This window comes from Elgaria multicarinata, chromosome 2, assembly GCF_023053635.1.
Source record: "Elgaria multicarinata webbii isolate HBS135686 ecotype San Diego chromosome 2, rElgMul1.1.pri, whole genome shotgun sequence".
NCBI classification, from domain to species: Eukaryota; Metazoa; Chordata; class Lepidosauria; order Squamata; family Anguidae; genus Elgaria; species Elgaria multicarinata.
Window position 1 is genome coordinate 163,171,988 of NC_086172.1, and position 19,944 is coordinate 163,191,931.

The 19,944-nt window shown below is 42.6% G+C and overlaps 1 protein-coding gene across 1 annotated transcript in view; it reads right to left on the reverse strand.

Annotated features, from left to right (window-relative positions):
- Nucleotides 1-542: 542 nt before the first annotated feature.
- Nucleotides 543-19,944, reverse strand: part of LOC134393119 (cholesterol 24-hydroxylase-like) — a 32,269-nt gene continuing 12,867 nt past the window's right edge. The window contains exons 7-15 of the mRNA XM_063118046.1: nt 19,569-19,679; nt 18,456-18,612; nt 16,383-16,445; nt 14,583-14,655; nt 11,614-11,698; nt 9,721-9,831; nt 7,509-7,597; nt 6,625-6,691; nt 543-2,166 (exon numbers count right to left, since the gene is read on the reverse strand). Coding sequence (XP_062974116.1) covers nt 2,026-2,166; nt 6,625-6,691; nt 7,509-7,597; nt 9,721-9,831; nt 11,614-11,698; nt 14,583-14,655; nt 16,383-16,445; nt 18,456-18,612; nt 19,569-19,679 — 897 coding nt within the window. The 3' untranslated portion in view covers nt 543-2,025. The remainder of the gene's footprint in view (nt 2,167-6,624; nt 6,692-7,508; nt 7,598-9,720; nt 9,832-11,613; nt 11,699-14,582; nt 14,656-16,382; nt 16,446-18,455; nt 18,613-19,568; nt 19,680-19,944) is intronic.

A 19,944-nucleotide genomic window follows, 5' to 3' on the forward strand; every position in this document is an offset into this window, starting at 1 on the left:
AACCGCCCAGAGAGCTTCGGCTATTGGGCGGTATAAAAATGTAATAAATAAATAAATAAATAAATGTAGCTCTGGGAACTCCAAAGGCCCTAGATAGAAATTTATGCTGTACTACTGCTAATGGTGTGATATCTGCATGGGCCCAAATGGGTGCTCCATACAGAATCTGAGGGAATAATTTGCTTTTAAATAGTTCTAATAGTGGTGCTATCCACTGACCTCCTGCGCCAGCTGCGAAGCGGAAAATAGCGTTAGCTGTTACATTGGCCGCTGAGGCTGCTGCACCCAAATGCTCAGACCAGGATCCAGAGCTTTGAAAAGTTACTCTTAAGTATTTATATTTATTCACCTGATCAAGCGCTTGTTTGGCTATCTGACTCCTTGAGCTGTTTATCGTAACTAAATTTTAATTATTTTTTTTCACAATTAACACATTTGTTCAAGCAAAAGCGCCCCGCCTGGCTTTAAAATTACATTATAAAACATCAGGTAACGGAGTCTGGAGACTTCCAGATCTTGCATTATATTATGAAGCCTTCCAGTTACGACAGCTTCATTTTATTATTATGAAGGCAAATAAAAATTGGATACACTTGGAAGAAGAAATGTTGAATAAAGCCCCCTTATGGGCAGTACCTTTTCAATCTATAAAAACAAAGGAATTAAACAATATTCAAAACCCATACACAAAGACTATTTTTACAATTTGGAAAAAGTGGCAGTCTAAGCTGTCCCCAGTGTGGTCTCCCCTTACCCCATTACAATCATATCCGGGTAAGTTAAATGCAACTATTGTTACTAAAATTTCTGAATGGGAAAAGATATTTTTGGGGCTGGACTGAATGCTGTTTAACATCTATATGAAACTGCTGGGAGAGATCACCCGGAGGCATGGGGCGGGTTGCTATCAGTATGCTGATGACACCCAAATATATTTCTCTATGCCTTCAAAAACAGCATCAGCTAAGGATAGTGTGTCTCCTCTGAATGAATGCTTAGAGACAGTAATGGGCTGGATGAGGAAAAACTAACTAAAGCTGAATCCAGACAAAACAGAGGTGCTTGCTGTCAAGGGCTCTGACCTGGGTTTGGAGGTGTGTCAACTGGTTCTGCATGGGGCTACACTCCCCTTGTAAGACTGTGTTCGCAGTTTGGGGGTGCTCCTGGATCCGTCACTCTAAATGACAGCCCAGATAAACGTGACGGCCAAGAGTGCCTACTATCAGCTTCGGCTGATACGCCAGCTGCGCCCCCCTTCTTAGAGTCAGAAGACCTAAAGACAGTTGTGCATGCGCTGGTAACCTCAAGGCTTGACTTCTGCAATGCGCTCTACATAGGGCTACCATTGTACCTAGTTGGGAAACTTCAACTTGTTCAAAATATGGCAGCCAAGTTGGTCACCGGTACATCTAGGGGTGAGCATATTACCCCAACATTAAAATCACTCCACTGGCTGCTGATTAGTTTCCGGGCAAAGTACAAAGTGTTGGTCATTACCTTTAAAGCCCTAAATGGTTTGGGTCCAGGTTACCTGCGGGATTGCCTTCTCCCATACAGTCCGCCCCGCATACTCAGGTCCTCTGGGGAGAACTTACTTCAGTCAACCAAGACTAGGCTGACATCAGTTTCCCAGAGGACCTTTTCTTCTGTCGCCCCTGGATTATGGAACAGCTTGCCGGAGGAGATTCGTAATATTAACTCCCTCTGTGATTTTAAGGCAGCTTTGAAGACTAGCCTTTTCCGGCAGGCCTACCCAGATTAATGTAAAATCAAGAATTTTAAAGATGTGTTGATTCCTGTACTAATATTGTTCCCTGCCTCGATCCAAAGGGAGAAATTATATTATTATTATTATTTGTTGGAAGTGCCAATTTGCAGCAAAGCCAGAAGTGGATAACATGGTTCCAAGCCAGACAGTTTACAGAATTCAGTCCAGCCTCTAGGGCTTGCTGCTCACAAGAAAACCTGGGGAGATCCATCACAATGACCCCACGGTCAATATTGCATTTCCTCTTTACAACTCAGCTAGTGTCGTGGTTTCAGTCTGCATACTACACCATCCAACGGCCTCAGCGTTCCCGCGTCCAAAAGTTTAAAGCTCTGCGGTGGAACCAGCTGGAATTCAAACCTCTGCAGAAATTTGGCCAGCACCAGTTTAGCCTCCATCTGATATAAAAACAAAAATGAAATGGTGATCTGGCTGTCCTTTCTTCTTCTCTACTGCATTTTTAGCCTGCTCTGCTTCCAAGGAGCTAAGCGTGGCCTACAAGATTCTCCCATCCTACGTTATCCTCACAACAACCCTGCGAGGTAGGTTAAGTTGAAAAAGAGTGACTAGCCCAAGGTTAAGGAACTTCATGGCTGAGTGGGGATGTGAACTTGGGACTCATCAGACCTAGACCAGCACTCTAACCATTACACCACAGTGTTTCGCTTGCTGCAATTTCCAAAATCTGTGCGTTTTTGCCTATATATATATATATATACATTCTCCTTAAAACTATTAGCAACGTTCAGCTAATTGCAGCCTCTACAACTGGTCATTATGAGAAACGTACAACGTTAAGAATATGAAGGACCAGTTCTTGGTTTTTCTTGTGTACCTTCCTACCACCACCACCCTTTTATTTTTAGTTTAGTATCGTGTCTTTTTAAATGTTGAGCATTCATTTCCCAACTGAACAGCAAAGGTAAAAATGCTTTCAATAAATCAGTAAAATAATCTGCTATCCTGCTTTTCTGCATATTTTATGTTGTATATTAAAATATAGTATATTTTTCTTTCATGTTTTGCTATCAGTATACAAGGGAATCCAGATCTATATGGTGTATTTTTTTTGTTCTGTCTGTATGGAACTTGAAATTTATCTTTGGTTTTGCTACAGAAAATAAATCAGCCCAAAATGGCAGAGTTATATTAGTTACTTACTACTACTACTACTAGGCTTTCCTACTGCATTCATGATTAGCATGAGCATATTATCCAAACTAACCCCCATCCCTCTTTCTATCATCATTGGCCTTGCTGTGACTGATCTGATTCTATACCTGGGGCTGGGGGGGGGGACATTTTGGGTACAGGGGCCTAATTGCCTCTCTGGACCCCTCTTTGTGTGATTTCTTTAACCACTCTTTCAGTGCATTCTCTAGACTGCTTTGTCTTTCCATCTATTTCCATGTTAGTTTCTGTTCATTTTGGGGTCATTGTTCATTCAAATTCCCTAAATTCTTCTAAGGCAGCCTTCCTCAACCTGGGGCATTCTGGCAGTTGTAGTCCAACACATCTGGAGCGCCCCAGGTTGAGGAAGGCTGTTCTAAGGAGACATACTTGATATAAAACAGCCTTCCCCATTTGGATGCTTTCTAGGTATTGTCTATACACATTGGACCCATTCAGAAGACACCTTAAACCATGGCTTTAACCATGGTCGTTAAGCCACAAAGCCAGGCTGTGTTCCGAAGAAACATTAAACCATGGCGTTAACCACAGTGAATGAGGCTTTTTGCTTTATTCACCATGGTTAAAGCTGTGGTTTAAGGTGTCTTCTGAACGGGGCCCCTATATACTCCATAGTGGCTGTGCTGTGGCGCTGCCTTGTTTATATAATGCAGCCACCAACTCGCAGCCATGTCGGGATTTTAACTTCGAACCATGCTTTTTTGTGGTGTCCTTTTATCATGACGTTTCCGTTTGCTCCCATGTCACCACACTGTTTCTCTCATCTACCAGTGGTGGCTTCTGTTTGAGGCCGTTCCTAGGGGCAAATCCCAGTACACAGTAATCTCGGGAATGCAGGGCATTGGGCAGGGGGCAGGCTTCACAAGTGGGATGACCACCGGATAAATCACGCTTCTTCCTGTTTTCTAGATTCACCATTCCCACCTCGCAGCAGTGATGTTGAGGGGTTTTGGGGAAAAGCAGCTGCAAAGTGGTGGCATATAAACACCCCCTAGATGTGCCAACTACCACTCCAATCATTCCCTGCCAGCTGTTTCCAACACATCCGGAAACGACCAGGCTGCGAAAGGCTGCTTCAAGTTGTAAAAATCCTCTTCATTTTTGTGGCTAACTAACCTTTACGCTTCCTCGTTCTCACTATTATTTTAGTACCATTTAATTTCTTGTTTCCCACAAACTTAATTAGTATGTCAATCTAAAAATTATTATTTATTTATTTATTTATTTATTTATATAGCACCATCAATGTACATGGTGCTGTACATAGGAACAGCCCGCTTGCATTGGCTGCCTATACGTTTCTGAGCCCAATTCAAGGTGTTGGTTTTAACCTACAAAGCCCTACACAACCTGGGACCATAATACCTGATGGAACGCCTCTCCCGACATGAACCTACCCATACACTGCGCTCAACGTCTAAGGTCGGAGGACGGCAACAAGGGAGACGGCCTTTTCAGCGGTGGCCCCCCAATTATGGAATGATCTCCCCGACGAGGCTCGCCCGGCACCAATACTGTTATCTTTTCAACGCCAGGTCAAGACTTTTCTCTTCTCCCAAGCATTTAACAGCATTTAAAAACGCTGTTTTTAAATGCTGTTAAATGTTAAAAACATGCTGTTAAATGTTAAAAACAGCATTTAAAAACGCTAAGTTTGTTTGTTTTTAACAGACCCCAGAACTGTTGTTTTTAAATGGATACTCTTGTTTTTATACTGTTGTTTTTATGTTTCTATGTTTTAAAATTTTGTATACTTTTTAATGTTCACTGTTTTTAACTTTTGTAAACCTCCCAGAGAGCTTCAGCTATGGGGCGGTATATAAATGTAATAAATAAATAAATAAATAAATAAAAGAATAAAACAGCAATACTCTGCCACATGGGTTTACATTCTAATAAATATCTGTCTTTCAACCCAAATAAAATGGGTTGTAATGTTTTTCAGGCATATTGAAGATATTTTAGTAATTTATATTATGTTGTACACAGTTCCCCTAAACTTCTGAAACTCTTGGCTCGATGCTTACATTGCTTAAACTGATTTCCTTGCTAGTTGCACAAGTTCAAAACCACAGTGACAGCAAAGTTCACAGAATGATTAACACACTTCCCAGACTGTGCACCCAGAATCCAGGGAGATTGGAGAGACAACTAAAATGTAAAAAGCACACACAGAGAGAACCCCCAGCTTCTTGTTAAGATTAAGCCTTGAAAATGATGAAAAGCGGTTTAAGGAAAATAAATATGGATTAGAAGATTAAGGAGGCTGTAACTCAGCGAAAGGACGAGGGATGCAAGTCAAGCAAAAGGAGATAGAAGTAACAGAGGCTATCTACCGAAGCTGAATAAAAACCTGTGGAAATATTCAAGGGGTTTAATGCAGCCTGCTTTGGCCTGTGTAACATATTGAGGGCAGTGTTATATGCCAAGGCCTTTGCAGAATGGAGCACTGTGTAATATATTGCAAGCGGCTGAATTTACCTAACTTGATGGGAATGGTGCATTTTCCAATACTGTAATTTCCCACTGAGTTCAAGCAAGAAAATACTGGAAGCCTTCAGAAAAATGCTGCTTCTCCCACTAAAAATTGGGAGAATGAGGCACTATCTGGATAGCCCGTGGCCACGTTCGGACATCATTTTAGTCAACGGTGGCTTAAGAAGCTATGCACAGCAGCTTATTTTGGAAATAGTTCGCGATGCCTTGCCACACTACCAAGCTTATAAACGACTGTGCACGGCTAATTAAGCTAATGTGCCTAAACTGACCCTGCCCCCTGACCCGCTGCAGTCCTCCTGCAATGGCATGACTTTGCCTATTTCTAACATCGTAGCAAGGGCTGCAAGGAGCAGGAAATCTCAGAGCAGCAAAAGCCCGGGTGCATCAAAAAGGGGTGGCACTAATAAACCCTTGGAGGGTGGCAGGATTGGGAGAAGCAGCCTCCCGTAGTCAAGAGGCACCTGATGACATTGCAAAACCCAGTTTCACTGCCAATTTTGCATTAAATGGGGCTATAGTGGTTTCCTCCTTTTTTTTGCACTATATCAAGGTTGTGCACAGGTGCTATGCAGCGATCCCATTATTTTGCCCATTCGCTAATGCAGTTGCACACTTTCCCAATTGGGCTATTGGCACTATACAGTATTTCTAGTCGAGGTCCTGCTGTTTTGCAGTGTGCTTTAGAGAGAATCGTGCAGCAGCGATCTGAACCGCTCTTGCAGCGTGACTCTAGGCCAGCCAACTAACCCACAGTGCCCGAAAGACAACACAATAACCCATGGTGAGTTAAATAACTGTGGGTTATCACAGTGGGTTATTTTAGGGGTTTTTAAAAAAAATCCTGCCAGAGACATGATAACCCGCAATAAGTTAAATAAACTACAACAGGTTATTTAACTCATCGTGGGTTATTGTGTCATCTGAACCAAGTCAGTGTGTATTGCATATTGCTACTCTACCAGGCCTTTAATCCAGCTTCCTCAGCTGCCTGCAGTAGTAGCAGGACTCTAGTTTTGCTAGAGGAGAGGTGAGGGAGCCGTTGAAACAAAGGGATCATTTCCGTGGCAAAGTGGGTGTTGCAAGTGGTGCACTCTTTCTCTGAGTTTTTAACAGACCAGCACCACTAGAGGAGATCTGGCAGCCTTAATGGCGACTGCCTTACTTACCTGTGCAAATACCTGCCCAATACAGGAACGAGAACCCAGGGAAAATGGGAAATATGAAAAGTAAGGCCTGAAAAGCAAGACAGACAAGAATCACTTAGATTGCACTACTGTGCTCATGCCCAGTTTGTGGGCTTCTCATAGGCTGGCCACTGTATGGACAGAACGAGGGACTACAGATGCCTTTGCTCTGATCCAGCACAATTCTTCTTATGCTTTGTACAAATGAAAAAAGTCTTTGGCTGCTTAGAAGTTTTGTTTTACAGAACACACCTTCTCTCCAACAGTGTGCCTCATTTGTACTTTCTGTACGATGGGGATAATGTTTATTTATTTATTTATTTATTATTGCATTTATATCCCGCCTTTTTCCCTCCAAGGAACCCAAGGCGACGTACATAATCCTCTTCCTCTCTATTTTATCCTCGCAACAACAACCCTGTAAGGTAGGCTGGGCTGAGAGTCTGTGACTGGCCCAAAGTCACCCAGTGTGTTTCCATGGCCGAGTGGGGACTAGAACCCAGATCTCCCGACTCCCAGTCCAACACTTTAGCCACTACACCACACTGGCTCTCCCAGTGTGTTTACTTTTCCAAGCTCCGTTGAACATGGTAGGATTGCCAACTTTTCCCATCAGCTCGTGGCTCTCTAACAGCAGCTTGATCTGCAGACATTAGGAAGTGGTGATGCTTATCTCCATGTTGCGAAACGCTCCACCTGTTAATTTCTCCAGCTCAAGCTGCTGTTAAAAAGACATGTGGCCAGGCCAGATCTGTTTTTCCTTGATCACGTCAGAAAATCTTAATAAGCCTCCTAAAACCTTCAGAATTTCTGACAATGGCTGTAATTTTGCTAAAACAGAAGAACCTTTAAACACAGAGGCTCACTTCGGTTGGTCTTTGCTGAATCGGTCCGGATTGAAAATATGTGGATCCTTGAAATACCTTTCCATGCGTCCCATGATATATGTGCTGAACTGCCAAGTGAATGAAGAGGGTTATTGACACATGTGTATGAGAAAGAAAACTGCAGAAACACTGGCTATGCACAGTAAGAGGCTGACAAAATCCTGCTCCCTTTCCCTGGTTAGTTCCTAGGGAGTAGTGCAGCAAGGGCTGGACATCGGAACATTTTTCTCCCTCTCTCAAAATACTAGAGCCCAATGAGGTCATCCAATGAAACTGATTGGTGGGAGATCCAGGACAAATAAAAGGAAGGACTTCTTCACACAGTGCATAGTTGAGTTATGAAACTCACTACCACAGGATGTGGTGATGGCCACAAATCTGGATGGCTTTTAAAGGGGCTTGGATAAGTTCCTGGAGGCAAAGGCTATCATTGGCTACTAGCCCTGATAGTTGTGTGCTATCTCCAGTATTCGAGGCAATAAGCCTGTGTGCACCAGTTGCTGGGGAACATGGGTGGGAGGGTGCTGTTGCACCATGTCCTGCTTGTTCATCTCTGGCCAACAGCTGTTTGGCCACTGTGTGAGCAGAGTGCTGGACTGGATGGACCCTTGGTCAGATCCAGCAGGGCTCTTCTTAGGTTCTTATGAACCGAAGTCCAGGGGCCCTGCAGCCCAGCCCCCCACCCAAACATGCTGTTAAAACAGCATGAACATCCAGAGAACATGGACATCCGGAGAGCAGCAGTACTGGGCTGGCATGGCCATATGTGGCATGGTGGCATAGGTGGCATGGCCACCAGCACTGATGCTGCAGCATCCTTTTTTCTTGTTTTTAAACTTTTCAGTTAGTGGACAGCCGACGGGGCACGTACATGGTCACAGATGTCCATTTGATTATTATTTATTTTACAGCTATATTGTTCTTTTCTACAACAAAAGAGGTCTTATTCCCAAGTAAGTTTATCATCAGGGGCAGAAGAAGCAAACTTCATTTTTTCCTGTTGTCATGATGGTGCTAGATTTAGGGGAGCTTAACATGCAAAGGCGAGGAGAGAAGAGAAATGTTAGCTTTGTGCTTCCCAACTGGCCTAGCAGTACAGCAATGGAACCAGTGACCTAGGGAGGTCGTGCACTCTCCCACACTAGAGGCCTTCAAGAGGCAGCTGGACAGCCATCTGTCAAGTAGGCTTTAAGGTGGATTCCTGCACTGAGCAGGGGATTGGACTTGATGGCCTTGTAGGCCCCCTCCAACTCTACTATTCTATGATTCTAATGCACATGGCCCAATAAAGGGGCACCCATAAGATTATGAAACTATCCAGGTTATAAAACTATCTAGTTGCACCATCAGTCGTACACAAACTCTTTTCATCAGTCGTACACAAACTTTCTTCAGTAGAAAGGATTGTTGTTTGCAATCCTTTCTACTGAATTTATTTCAGCATTCACTGGGTATGTTTTTACTTCACTTAATTACAAGAGATTAGAGGGCTCTTGGAAGAACTCTGTATTCCAGAGCATCATATACATTTTAATATTAAACATAAACAAATACTCTGGGCTGAATTCTGAAACTTATTATTATTATTATTATTATTATTATTTATTTATATAGCACCATCATGGTGCTGTATAAATTATAAAATTAAATAAATTTGGACCTTCTCCCATATTTTACATAATTTATGTTTTGTTAATTTGCATATTCTATTGTATGCTAGTCATGCAGAGGAGCGAATTTCCACAACTTTTCCCTTATTCATTCATGATTTAGGGCCTGTTCAGACAACACACTAAGCCATGGTTAGGCTGCTAACCTTTTTGCAGCACATGGTTAGTGCGCATGTTTAAACCGTGGTTATGTAGCCACCATGGTTTGGAATGATTCAGATGTGCTAAGTCATGGTTCACACAACACACTAAGCCATAACATTTAGCTCAAAATGCTTAACCCCCATGACTCAGTATGTCATCTGAACAGGCTCATAATGTACCATTTATACTCTAAGGTTCCCCCCACCCACCAAAATCTGAAACCTCAGGAAGTGGAATTCAGCAACTCCTATCAGATTATTTTGCTTTTCTGTGCTATTCCAGAATTGCAGCAGATACATTGGCCTAGATATAGGTTTGTTGTTGAATGCCAATATGTTTTAGATAATCTTATGTGGTAGAGTATTCATCAGACTCACAATTATGGAGGTGTTTGCTGGAATGTTGACCCCTTCAATGACCTTTTCCTTTCCTGTCCAGCGTACAGTGCCAGAAACTGGTGGATATAACCGCAGGATTTCTTTGAGAACCTAAGGCAATGAAGATGTTTTGACGTAAAGTACACTGGACAGCACACCGTTATATTCAATAGCTAGCTTGACTGGACAGATGGGAGGGAGGGATTTTCATCTGGAACACTTTCAAGGTCAACTCATTCATGAATTTATTGGGAGGCTTTCAATAACTAAGTCATCCTCATCCTTAATAACCCAGTAGTGACCTACTTCATATGGATGTAGTTAAAAAGGAACGAGAGAAGGAAGTCTACAATGCTTGTTTACTCAGAAGTCAGTTCCACTGGGCTGGTTAGCACATAATGCTAAACCATGGTTTAACGTTATCAGAGCCAGTCCTATCATTAGGCCGAGTGAGGTGGCTGCCTAAGTGAGGGAGATGCAGGGAGGCAGAGAGTGGTTGAGAGGAGGAGGTTGGGAGATTTCACTTCCTTGTTTTGATTAGCTACAGCTTGCTGTTTTTTCCAACCCTGGGGGGAAAATGTCATTCAACTTAACTATGGCTATTGGAAACAAGCTAACTTCAAACCATAGTTTATGATTAACAATGGTTTAGGGATCGTGCAACATGCAAAATCGCGATTAACCTAAAACAGAACCAGGGGCTTCTGATCTGCTCCTCCTGGCTGTGCCGGAGGAGACAGGAGGGGGAGTGCACAGGCCTAGGAGGAAGCTAGGCTAATCCTTGTAACACTAAACCGTGGTATAGCATTACTTCTTAAGGCAGCCACTGGATTCAGAGGAGTTTACTTCTAGGTAAGTGTGCACAGGCCTGCAGCCATAGTTACCCATTTAAAGCCTTAAGGACCTCCCAACTAGATAACATGAGCCTCATCTACATTTCCAGCTTTGTACGATTGTCCCACAAGACCTGATTCAACAATAAGCCACTATTTCCCCCCCATAATGGGTCAAGAAAGGATAGCAAGTTCTTTTCAAAGTAAAATAAAAGTAGAGAGGAAAGTGTCAGGATTCTGTAAGCTGGGGACGAGGCTCACCAGTAGCACCATTAGGGAGTGCCCAATAGGTGCCCATGACACCCACACAGCAAATACATCAACCATTGGCCTTCTGTTCAGAGCGAAGTCTTGCCTTTTGCCCAGGTTCAAAACATTTTTCTCCGAGCACTTGAAAAATGCAATTAACAGAAGCACAATCTGATGAGATGCATGAAACTATGCATGAGAAATGAGTAATGAAGACATTTATTGCATCACAAACCAAAGATTGAGTTGTATATGAGAAAGAAAACTGCAGAAACACTTGCTGTTTACAGTAAGAGGCTGACGAAATCCTGCTCCCTTTCCTTGGCTAGTCCCTAGAGAGTAGTGCAGCAAGGGCTGGACATCAGAACCGAAGTCCAGGGGCTCTGCAGCCCAGCCCAGCCCTAAATGGGAACTTTGTACTTGGAGTTGGGGCAAAGCCCTAAGCAGGAACTAGCTGACTAGCTCTACTGTCATAGAGGGGAGCGCGACCCAGAATGAGAGGATGTGTTGCATATCCCAACGTTTTGAATAATAAAAGGCATCACAGCATTGCGTTTATTGTGGTGGTGGCCCACACGGCTAGAAATCCTTATGACATTTTATAGGATGGGAATCCTAGAATGTCTTTCTCACGGCATTCGTATTACAGCTAAAGAGCTTAGTGACATTCTTCGGTTTAAATGATGCCAGCAATTACACGTAAAGCTTTGTTTTGGAGATGTATGTATTGATCTAACCAGCTGCGCTAAGGCGTAGCAAGGAATATTCAGAGCATCTCTGCGTTATCTGTGGCCTTGTTAGTCAAATGTACCTGTGACAGGTATTTGAGCTTCCCAAGATCTTCATAAGCAATGTCTATCTTCACGCCAATGACCTCGTCCACTTCAGCCTGAAGTCTAAGAACCAGAGGCAGGAGAAAAGTTGTTTAGTCAAATGCTAGTCAAATGTTTAGTCATTTATGCTAAATGGAAGACTTCTGTACTTGAAAAGGTCAAGATTTACCTTCCTAGGACTAAGTGGCACAATAACTCACTCACACAGGAAAAATGTTCAGTGGTTCAACTGGTCTGGGGAGGAGGAATACCCTGCGTTCACAGTCCAGCGCAAAGTTCACACACTAAGTGTGAAGAACAGATACCACAGGATCAGATTAGGACATGGGTCCAAACATACATTTTCCTCTCTCCAGAGCCGAGCTCTGCAAAAAATGTCAATAAATAATATGTGGTGCGGCACATGAAACAAACATACCATCAGTCTACCTGTGGTACAGGTAGGAGGAGGGACAAGACTGACAGTAACAGAAGAAGAGCCCTGCTGGATCAGACCAAGGGTCCATCTAGTCCAGCACTCTGTTCACACAGTGGCCAAACAGCTGTTGACCAGGGACCCACAAGCAGGACACGGTGCAACAGCACCCTCCTACCCATGTTCCCCAGCAATTGGTGTACGTAGGCATACACGCTTTGTTACTGGAAGTAGCACATAGCTAAAAACTTTTCTTTTTCCTAAAGCTTTTAAAACTTGATTTTGTTCTGACTTTATACTGTTAGTTTTACCCTACCCAGTGCCTGTTTACCCTACCCTGTGCCTGTTTGCTTTCTCTTCCCCTCCTTATTGTTTTATTATGGTTTTATTAGAATGTAAGCCTATGCGGCAGGGTCTTGCTATTTACTGTTTTACTCTGTACAGCACCATGTACATTGATGGTGCTATATAAATAAATTATTATTATTATTATTATTATTATTATTATTAATAATAATAGCAGCTATCTAGGCAAGTACCCGTCGATAGCCTTGTCCTCCAGGAATTTATCCAACCCCTTTTAAAGCCATATAAATTGGGGGCCATTACTATATCTCGTTCATGTGAATTCTGTAGTTTGACTATGTGCTGTGTGAAGAAGTACTTCCTTTTACAGCTGACTCATGGTTCAGTTTGATAGAATGTATTTGGCTTGGGACCCCAATACGTCAAGGCACCACCTCTCTCTGTATGAGCCTACCCACTCCCTGAGGCTGGGTTCAGAAGCCCTTCCTTGTGAACCTCCTTCAACAGAAGTTCAGAGGGAGCAGTTTGGAATGGGCTTTTCCTGAGATAGTCGCACATTTATGGAACATTCTCCCCTCATGGAAGCTCCCTTGGGGCTGACGAAAAACCCGTTCACAAACCACAAGTTATGTTTTTTTTTAAAAAAAACACCTTGGTTGTTGGGAACAAGTACGAGGGAGGGTGAATACTGCCCAATCTTTCTCGCTGCAAGCAGAAGCGGCTAAACAATCCAGGGACACTCCATCCCTGGGTTGTTTAGCATGGTGTCCAAACCAAGAATGCTGATTTGCCGTGTGAGCGACAGTTGGACCTACAGTGAAACATGCAAACCAGGCCACTGACATATTTTTGGTGCCAGACGTACTTGTTTTACCAGGCGTTTGGAAATTAGTTGTGACCCAGTTGTCGTGGGCTGATTTTGTGTTCGTTCCAGGCTGTAGGGGGAGAGAGTACGTACTGTGGATGAACACTTTTCATACTGTATTGTTTTTAGGTTATGTTATTATGATGCTACTTTTATTTTTATTATTGTGATGGTTATGGTTTACATGGTTTAGGTGTTTTTTGGGTTAAATTAATTGTGTGGGTGAGTAAGTCGCTTGAAGACTGCTTTTTGCGGTGGGTAGTGATGCATACATTTAAATAATAATGCAAACAGTATATCTGTCATGCAAACTGTGGAGCCTGGCTCATACCAAAAGGGAAGAATCTACACTGACTTTGATTTAAAAATTACATCATATTTCATCCTTATGCCCACTAAAATGAATGCGCTTCATTCATCATAGATGAATGTATGTACCAGTGAGCATCTCTACATTAACGGGAAATCGCTTTGCTTACCCGGGGCTTTGTGCTTCTTAGTTCTTTTGCACGATTGTTATGGGCTGCATTAAATGGGCAGATAAAGCCAACCACATGCTTTGAATTCATTTTTTTTTGAGACAGCACCATCTAGTGGCAGAAGGACCCACTTTTTCCCAGATATTTCCACATCAAAAGTGTTTCTTTTCATAGCAGGATTTCCAGGGGAGGCCGCAGGAAACATCTTTGGTCATTGATGATGTCAAGCAATGGACTCAAAAACTTCCATTAGTGGACAATCACGAGCGTGCAATAAATTGCTCATTTAGAGGAGCCCAGTATGTCAAAGGCCTTAGAGCCTTTGGAAATACACAAGCCACCCTGACTGTCTCTGGGAACTTGCTCTTCTTGCGAAACATAATGTCTAAACCAGGCAATCCCAGGCATTTAGGCCACAATCCCATATGCACTTACCTGAGAGTATGCCTCACTGAACTCAGTATGGCTGACTTCTGACATGTATAGGATTGCACTATTAGTCAATAGCAGTTCTTGTGATTGCATAGGCTTGAAAAAGTGCCATGGGGAATTGCTATAGGACCCTACCCCGTGCCTGTTGGCATTCTCTTCCCCTCCTTATTGTTTTACTATGATTTTATTAGATTGTAAGCCTATGCGGCAGGGCCTTGCTATTTACTGTTTTACTCTGTACAGCACCATGTACATTGATGGTGCTATATAAATAAATAAATAATAATAATAATAAGATAGCCAGGATCAACCAATTCTTATGTTACAATGTTTGTCCAAATGAACAAGTACTCAAAGTTGGCCAAGCTTGTGTGAAGAAAAACCTTTAAAAAGTAAAAAAAACTGCAACCAGCAAAAAAGTATAATCACAAATAAGAAAAGAATTCCTACTTTGCAACTATCTCAGGCTGCCGTGCCAGCTCCATTACAGCAAAAGATAACTGATTGGCAGTGGTTTCGTGACCTGCAAGAGAGAGGGAGAATCCAGTTAAATGAAGGTGAAAAGAATGAAACTAGAGGTCATTCAGGAAGACTTCTTTTTCATGCCGCTGATTGTCTCTGTTGCCCTCCTCTGAACCCGTTCCAGCAGTTGATTAATAACTAAGTTCTCATGGAGTACATAAATCATTTATGTGTTTAATACAGTTTAGAGCAGTGGCCTTCAGCTGGTGGGTCATGAGATCTGCCCAGATGGGTCACGGCAAAGCTGTGGCTGCCACGTTGAGCAATTGTGAAAGTGGGTCCCATGTTGCAGGTTGGGAATCCAAGGTGGGTCTCAGATCTGGACTAGCTGAAGACCACTGGTTTAGAGGAACGGGTTCTTTCTTTCTTATTGCACTCAATTCCTGTCTTTTCTCCTTTTGCAAGGAACCTAAGGTAGCTTGCATGGTCCTCCTCTCTATTTTTAACCTCATAACAAGCCTGTGAGGTAGGTTAGGCTGAGAATCAGTGACTGGCCCAAAGTCACCCAGTGAGCTTCATGGCTGAGCGAAGACTAGAACCCAGATCTCCCGCATCCCAGTCCAACACTCTAATCACTACACCACAATGGCTCTGTTTATTGTGTGAATAATAACAGAATTCGGCAGTGAAAGGCGTCCCACTGTGGTCCAATCCACACCAAACTAGGATGCACTGTTCATAAGATGTCTGTTACTGTAAAATCCTCAAAGGGTCTATAACCCAAGCCCAGATTATATATAAATATTGCATAAGTGGTTGTCTGGTTTCCCACTGTTTCCTAAACCTACTTTCCTGTCCTTTAATTTTGATTTTCCACTTACTTGCCTGCAATGTTAGATATTGGCCACAATCCAGCTGTAGCAGTAGACAGTAACTGCTTATGCTCTAGTGGCCCTGGATGAAGCTACACATGCCCAGCCATGACACAATATGGATCTAGTCAGTTCAATAATTCAATATTCCTTTCCCCCCTCCTCCTCCTCCCTCCCAATCCCCTTTCCTTTTGTGTCATGTCTTTTAGATTGTAAGCCTGTGGGCAGGGACTGTCAAGAAATACTTTTGTAAGCCGCCGTGAGAGCCTTTTTTGGCTGAATGGCGGCATAAAAATCCTTTATTTATTTATTTATTTATTTATTTATTTTATTACATTTATATACCGCCCCCCAGCCGAAGCTCTCTGGGCGGTTTACAACAATTAAAAATAGTAAACATTAAAAGTACACAAAAATTTTAAAAAACATAAAAACAGTATAAAAACAACAACAGTATCCATTTAAAACAACAATTCTGGGGTCCATTAAATACAAACTTAACGTTATTAAATGCTGCTTAAAATGCCTGGGAGAAGAGAAAGGTCTTGACCTGGCGCCGAAAAGATAACAACGTTGGCGCCAGGCGAGCCTCATCGGGGAGATCATTCCACAGTCGGGGGGCCACCACCGAGAAGGCCCTCTCCCTTGTTGCCATCCTCCGAGCTTCTCTCAGAGTAGGCACTCAGAGGAGGACCTTAGATGTTGAGCGCAGTGTACGGGTAGGTTCATGTCGAGAGAGGCGTTCCATCAGGTATTGTGGTCCCAAGCCATAAATAAATAAATAATAAATATGGACACAGATCTCAAAACAATTTGCATCCACATTGGTGGAGCATTTAGAAGCCGATTTCTGCCTGCAGATCTTCTCTGGTGGATCAGAACAATTGGGCATTAAAACAGTAACAGGTCTACAAACCTGCAAAAAAGAAGGTGACAAAATTGTCCAGCATATTTTCATCGCCACAGTCGCCTTCCTCAGCTGTTAAAGACAGGAAACAAAAAGCAAGGTTGACATACTGCTCCAAAGGGGCTTGAGAGGAAATTCTGGGACAAATACAAATACAAACAGCACTGGAAATAGGACCTCACTCGTCAAGCAAATGCCAGAGAACAAAAGGGGAAGAGAAACTTTAGAAATGCAAAAGAAACAATCCTATTTATCATTGCATTTCAACTGCAAGGTTCTTAAGCGGAAGCAACTCTCCAAATAGTTCCTACAAGGAAATGCTCCGGACCAGCTTCTTACAATAATTGCAAGTAGCTGATTTTAGGATATATCTTTTTCAGAGGAGCCCCTAAGGAAGTACTTTGCATAAATGTTTTTTCAATGCTTAATTCAGTGTTGAAGACATTGTGCAATGTGATATTGCATATTGGGACGGATCCTGAGTTAGTCATATTTAGAATAGATCCACTGAAAGCATATTAGTCATGACTAACATGTCCCATTGATTTCAATGTGTCTGCTCTAAGTAGGACTAATTCTGAATCCAACCCAAGGTCCGTAACTTGACTTGCTTCCTTGGGTGATCCTCTATACTTAAGCTGTATGTTCTTTACTCTGAATCTGTAGGTTGTGGCTTGGTTCACCTCTTGGAGCTGAGAAAACAAGGCCAGAAACTTTGACAGACCTGCGCTATATGTAGGCCTCTGTATGTAGTTTGGTTCTTGCAAGTGAACTGCATGCTGGGATTGGAATAACGTAAGTGTCTGAATGTGCTGTAATGCTAAAACTGTTATATCAGCAAGGAAATGCTGAATTAGAATTTCTGTCAAGACCTCTTGATATAGTAGAAGACAAATAAGCTAGCTTGATAAGGAGGACTGACCATCCAAGTCAATCTGACATTGTCAAAAGAGTTATGGGCCATCTGTTGAAAAGGTATAATGAAGAAGTTTCCTTTGATCGGTCTTTGTTTTGCTTTAGAATTTTGCCAACTGCTAATTGGTTAAAATGCTACTGAGTATAAATATACCTGCTTTTCACACTGCCACTTTAGAAGTTCTTTGTCTGCAGGACTTTCTCCATACAGGTGTATTACGCTCAATAAAACAGAGTTGCATTACAACCATAGTGGATTATTATCCTTAACAAAGGATCTACTTTTCATGCTTTCCTAGTTCTCTGCCATGGATTTACTAATTGTTCTTTAAACAAGAAATTATCGACTGCAGAGTTATCCATCTGTAAAGTGGGTAGATTGCTGGTTTGGTGTCAGGGCACATGGAATCAAGGAAGACTTCCTCCACATTTATTAACAACCACCCAGTGACTGGGGGTGGTGGTGCAATTTCAAGACCAAAAAAAATCATAGGAGAGCCATAGTCCTAACTCAAATCAGGGCTGTGTACATTTACACAAGAGTAAGGAAAAATATAACACACAGCTACGCCCTGCATGATTAGCAGAATGTTTAATGTGGTCCTAAGTGCTGAGATTTCACAGTGTGGCTTACAAAAATTTTCAAGTTTATCTGTACAGCCCTAAGGACTAGGAACTTGCTTTATTATTTTAAAGAGAAGCACCAAGGTTCTCAGGATGTCAATTCAGCAGGATAGAAATTACTGCAGTCTACTGATAAGAACATATCAGACTGAGGGTCCATCTAGTACAGATTATGGTCACAGATCAGGAGAGCAAATACAGTCCCTTTTATAACTCCTCCCGTCACTGGAGTAAGGAAAATAATTGAATAAAGGCATTGAGTGGATCACTAATTCTAACATGATGTCCTAAGACAAGTTATCTAAAACATCCGTGACTGATTTTTTGGTCCAGTCTTTTTATTATATACTCCCTCTACTTGCAGGAAGAATCTAGCAGAGGCTTCCACTAAAAGAAGAAGGTTTAAGGATGATTTTTTTTAAAAAAAGTCTGCATAGTGTAATACGTAGTTTGGCCATGGGACTAACTGCAAACCACTTTGTGCTGTCAAAGGTGTACATACATATGAAGTATCAGGCCTCCTTCCAGAAGAAGTCTCCTTACCTGCACCCTTCAATATCTGAGTGAGAATATCCAGTGGAACCTCTTCCTCATTCTCGATAGCCTTGCGCCTCCGCTCGATACATTCCTTTCCAGTACGACGTAGCAGCCTCACGCTTTCCTGAACCTCTTTCACTATTTTTCTATTCCCTGGCAGGTACTAAAGAGATAACAGTTGTTGTCACCAGGAGGAGGATAGTGTAAATCAAAGCATAGTAATGGAAGATCTGGCTACTGACCAGAGCCTTCCTGCTACGAAAGGGATGGAGAAAAAAGGCTCAGTTCAGACATGTTAGTCAATGCAGTGTGAAAACTCCACTCAACAGTTGAGTTTAGGGGGCACGCCCCACACAACATGTTCTAACTCCACCATTGTGTGACTGTGGGCTACCATGGAATTGAGTAAAATCCATTGCAACATTTGATTGACAGTTCCTCCACCCTCTCTCCTCTCCTGGTCCTCCCGATGGTATCCCATCAGCCATTGCTGCAAAAAAACCCACAATCCTGGAGGTTCTTCTAGAGCGACACGCCCTCCTTTCGCCCCTCCTGCTAGAAAACACTATAGCCAGTGGGAAAAGTCAACTCAACGCAATGGAAAACTCCACAGAGCCTGTCATACAACACAACGGTTGTGCAGAAACACTCCTCTGCGCAACACTGATATTCTGCGTGGAGTGTCCATTGTGTGGAGTTTTCCCACCAGACAACATATTTCTCAACACTGGTCTAAAAACTCCACCATGGAGGTCTTAAACCACTATTGAGAAACATGTCGTCTGAACTGAGCCAAAGTAGATTGTGGTGCAACTCTGGAACACTGGGCATTTTTTTCATTGGTTGCTGTTGTCCTGGTGTTTTACTATATTTTTTACTACTATTTTTTTTAATGACAGAGTTTTACTCTTTGAGCTGCATGCTACCTCCATTACCCCTGCTGAAGCAATGCCCCTGGGTCCCGCTGTTGCAGTCTGGTTTTGAGATGGCTGGCATTTGGAAGCAGTTACAGTGTGCACAAAAGAGGCCCAACTCCAACACTGCAAAACCCAGCTTAACAAGCGATAAGTGACAGCATTAGAGAGGGGGAGAATTTACACGAGAAAAACCTGCACTGACCTGGAAGAACGGACGGCGTGAGTCACGCATGGCTCTCATGACCTTGTTCACTGCATGTGGGAAAGGTGTGAGGTCATCATGAAGGGTGTTCAATTCTAAGCCAAACGCCACCTGATTTTAGTGAGAAAGAGGAGAGGGTTCGTCAAAGATTTGAGGGGCTGGGGGCGGGCTGTTCTCTTTTACAAATACATGCTGCAAAGACGTCGACGCAGTAATACAAAGTTTAAAGTCCTGCAATTTATCAGGAACAAAGGATTACACAAAGAATAAACTTACTTTATTTATTTATCTATTGCATTTTTATATCGCCCAATAGCCGAAGCTCCCTGGGTGGTTCACAAAAATTAAAACCATTCAAAGTATAAAACAAACCGTA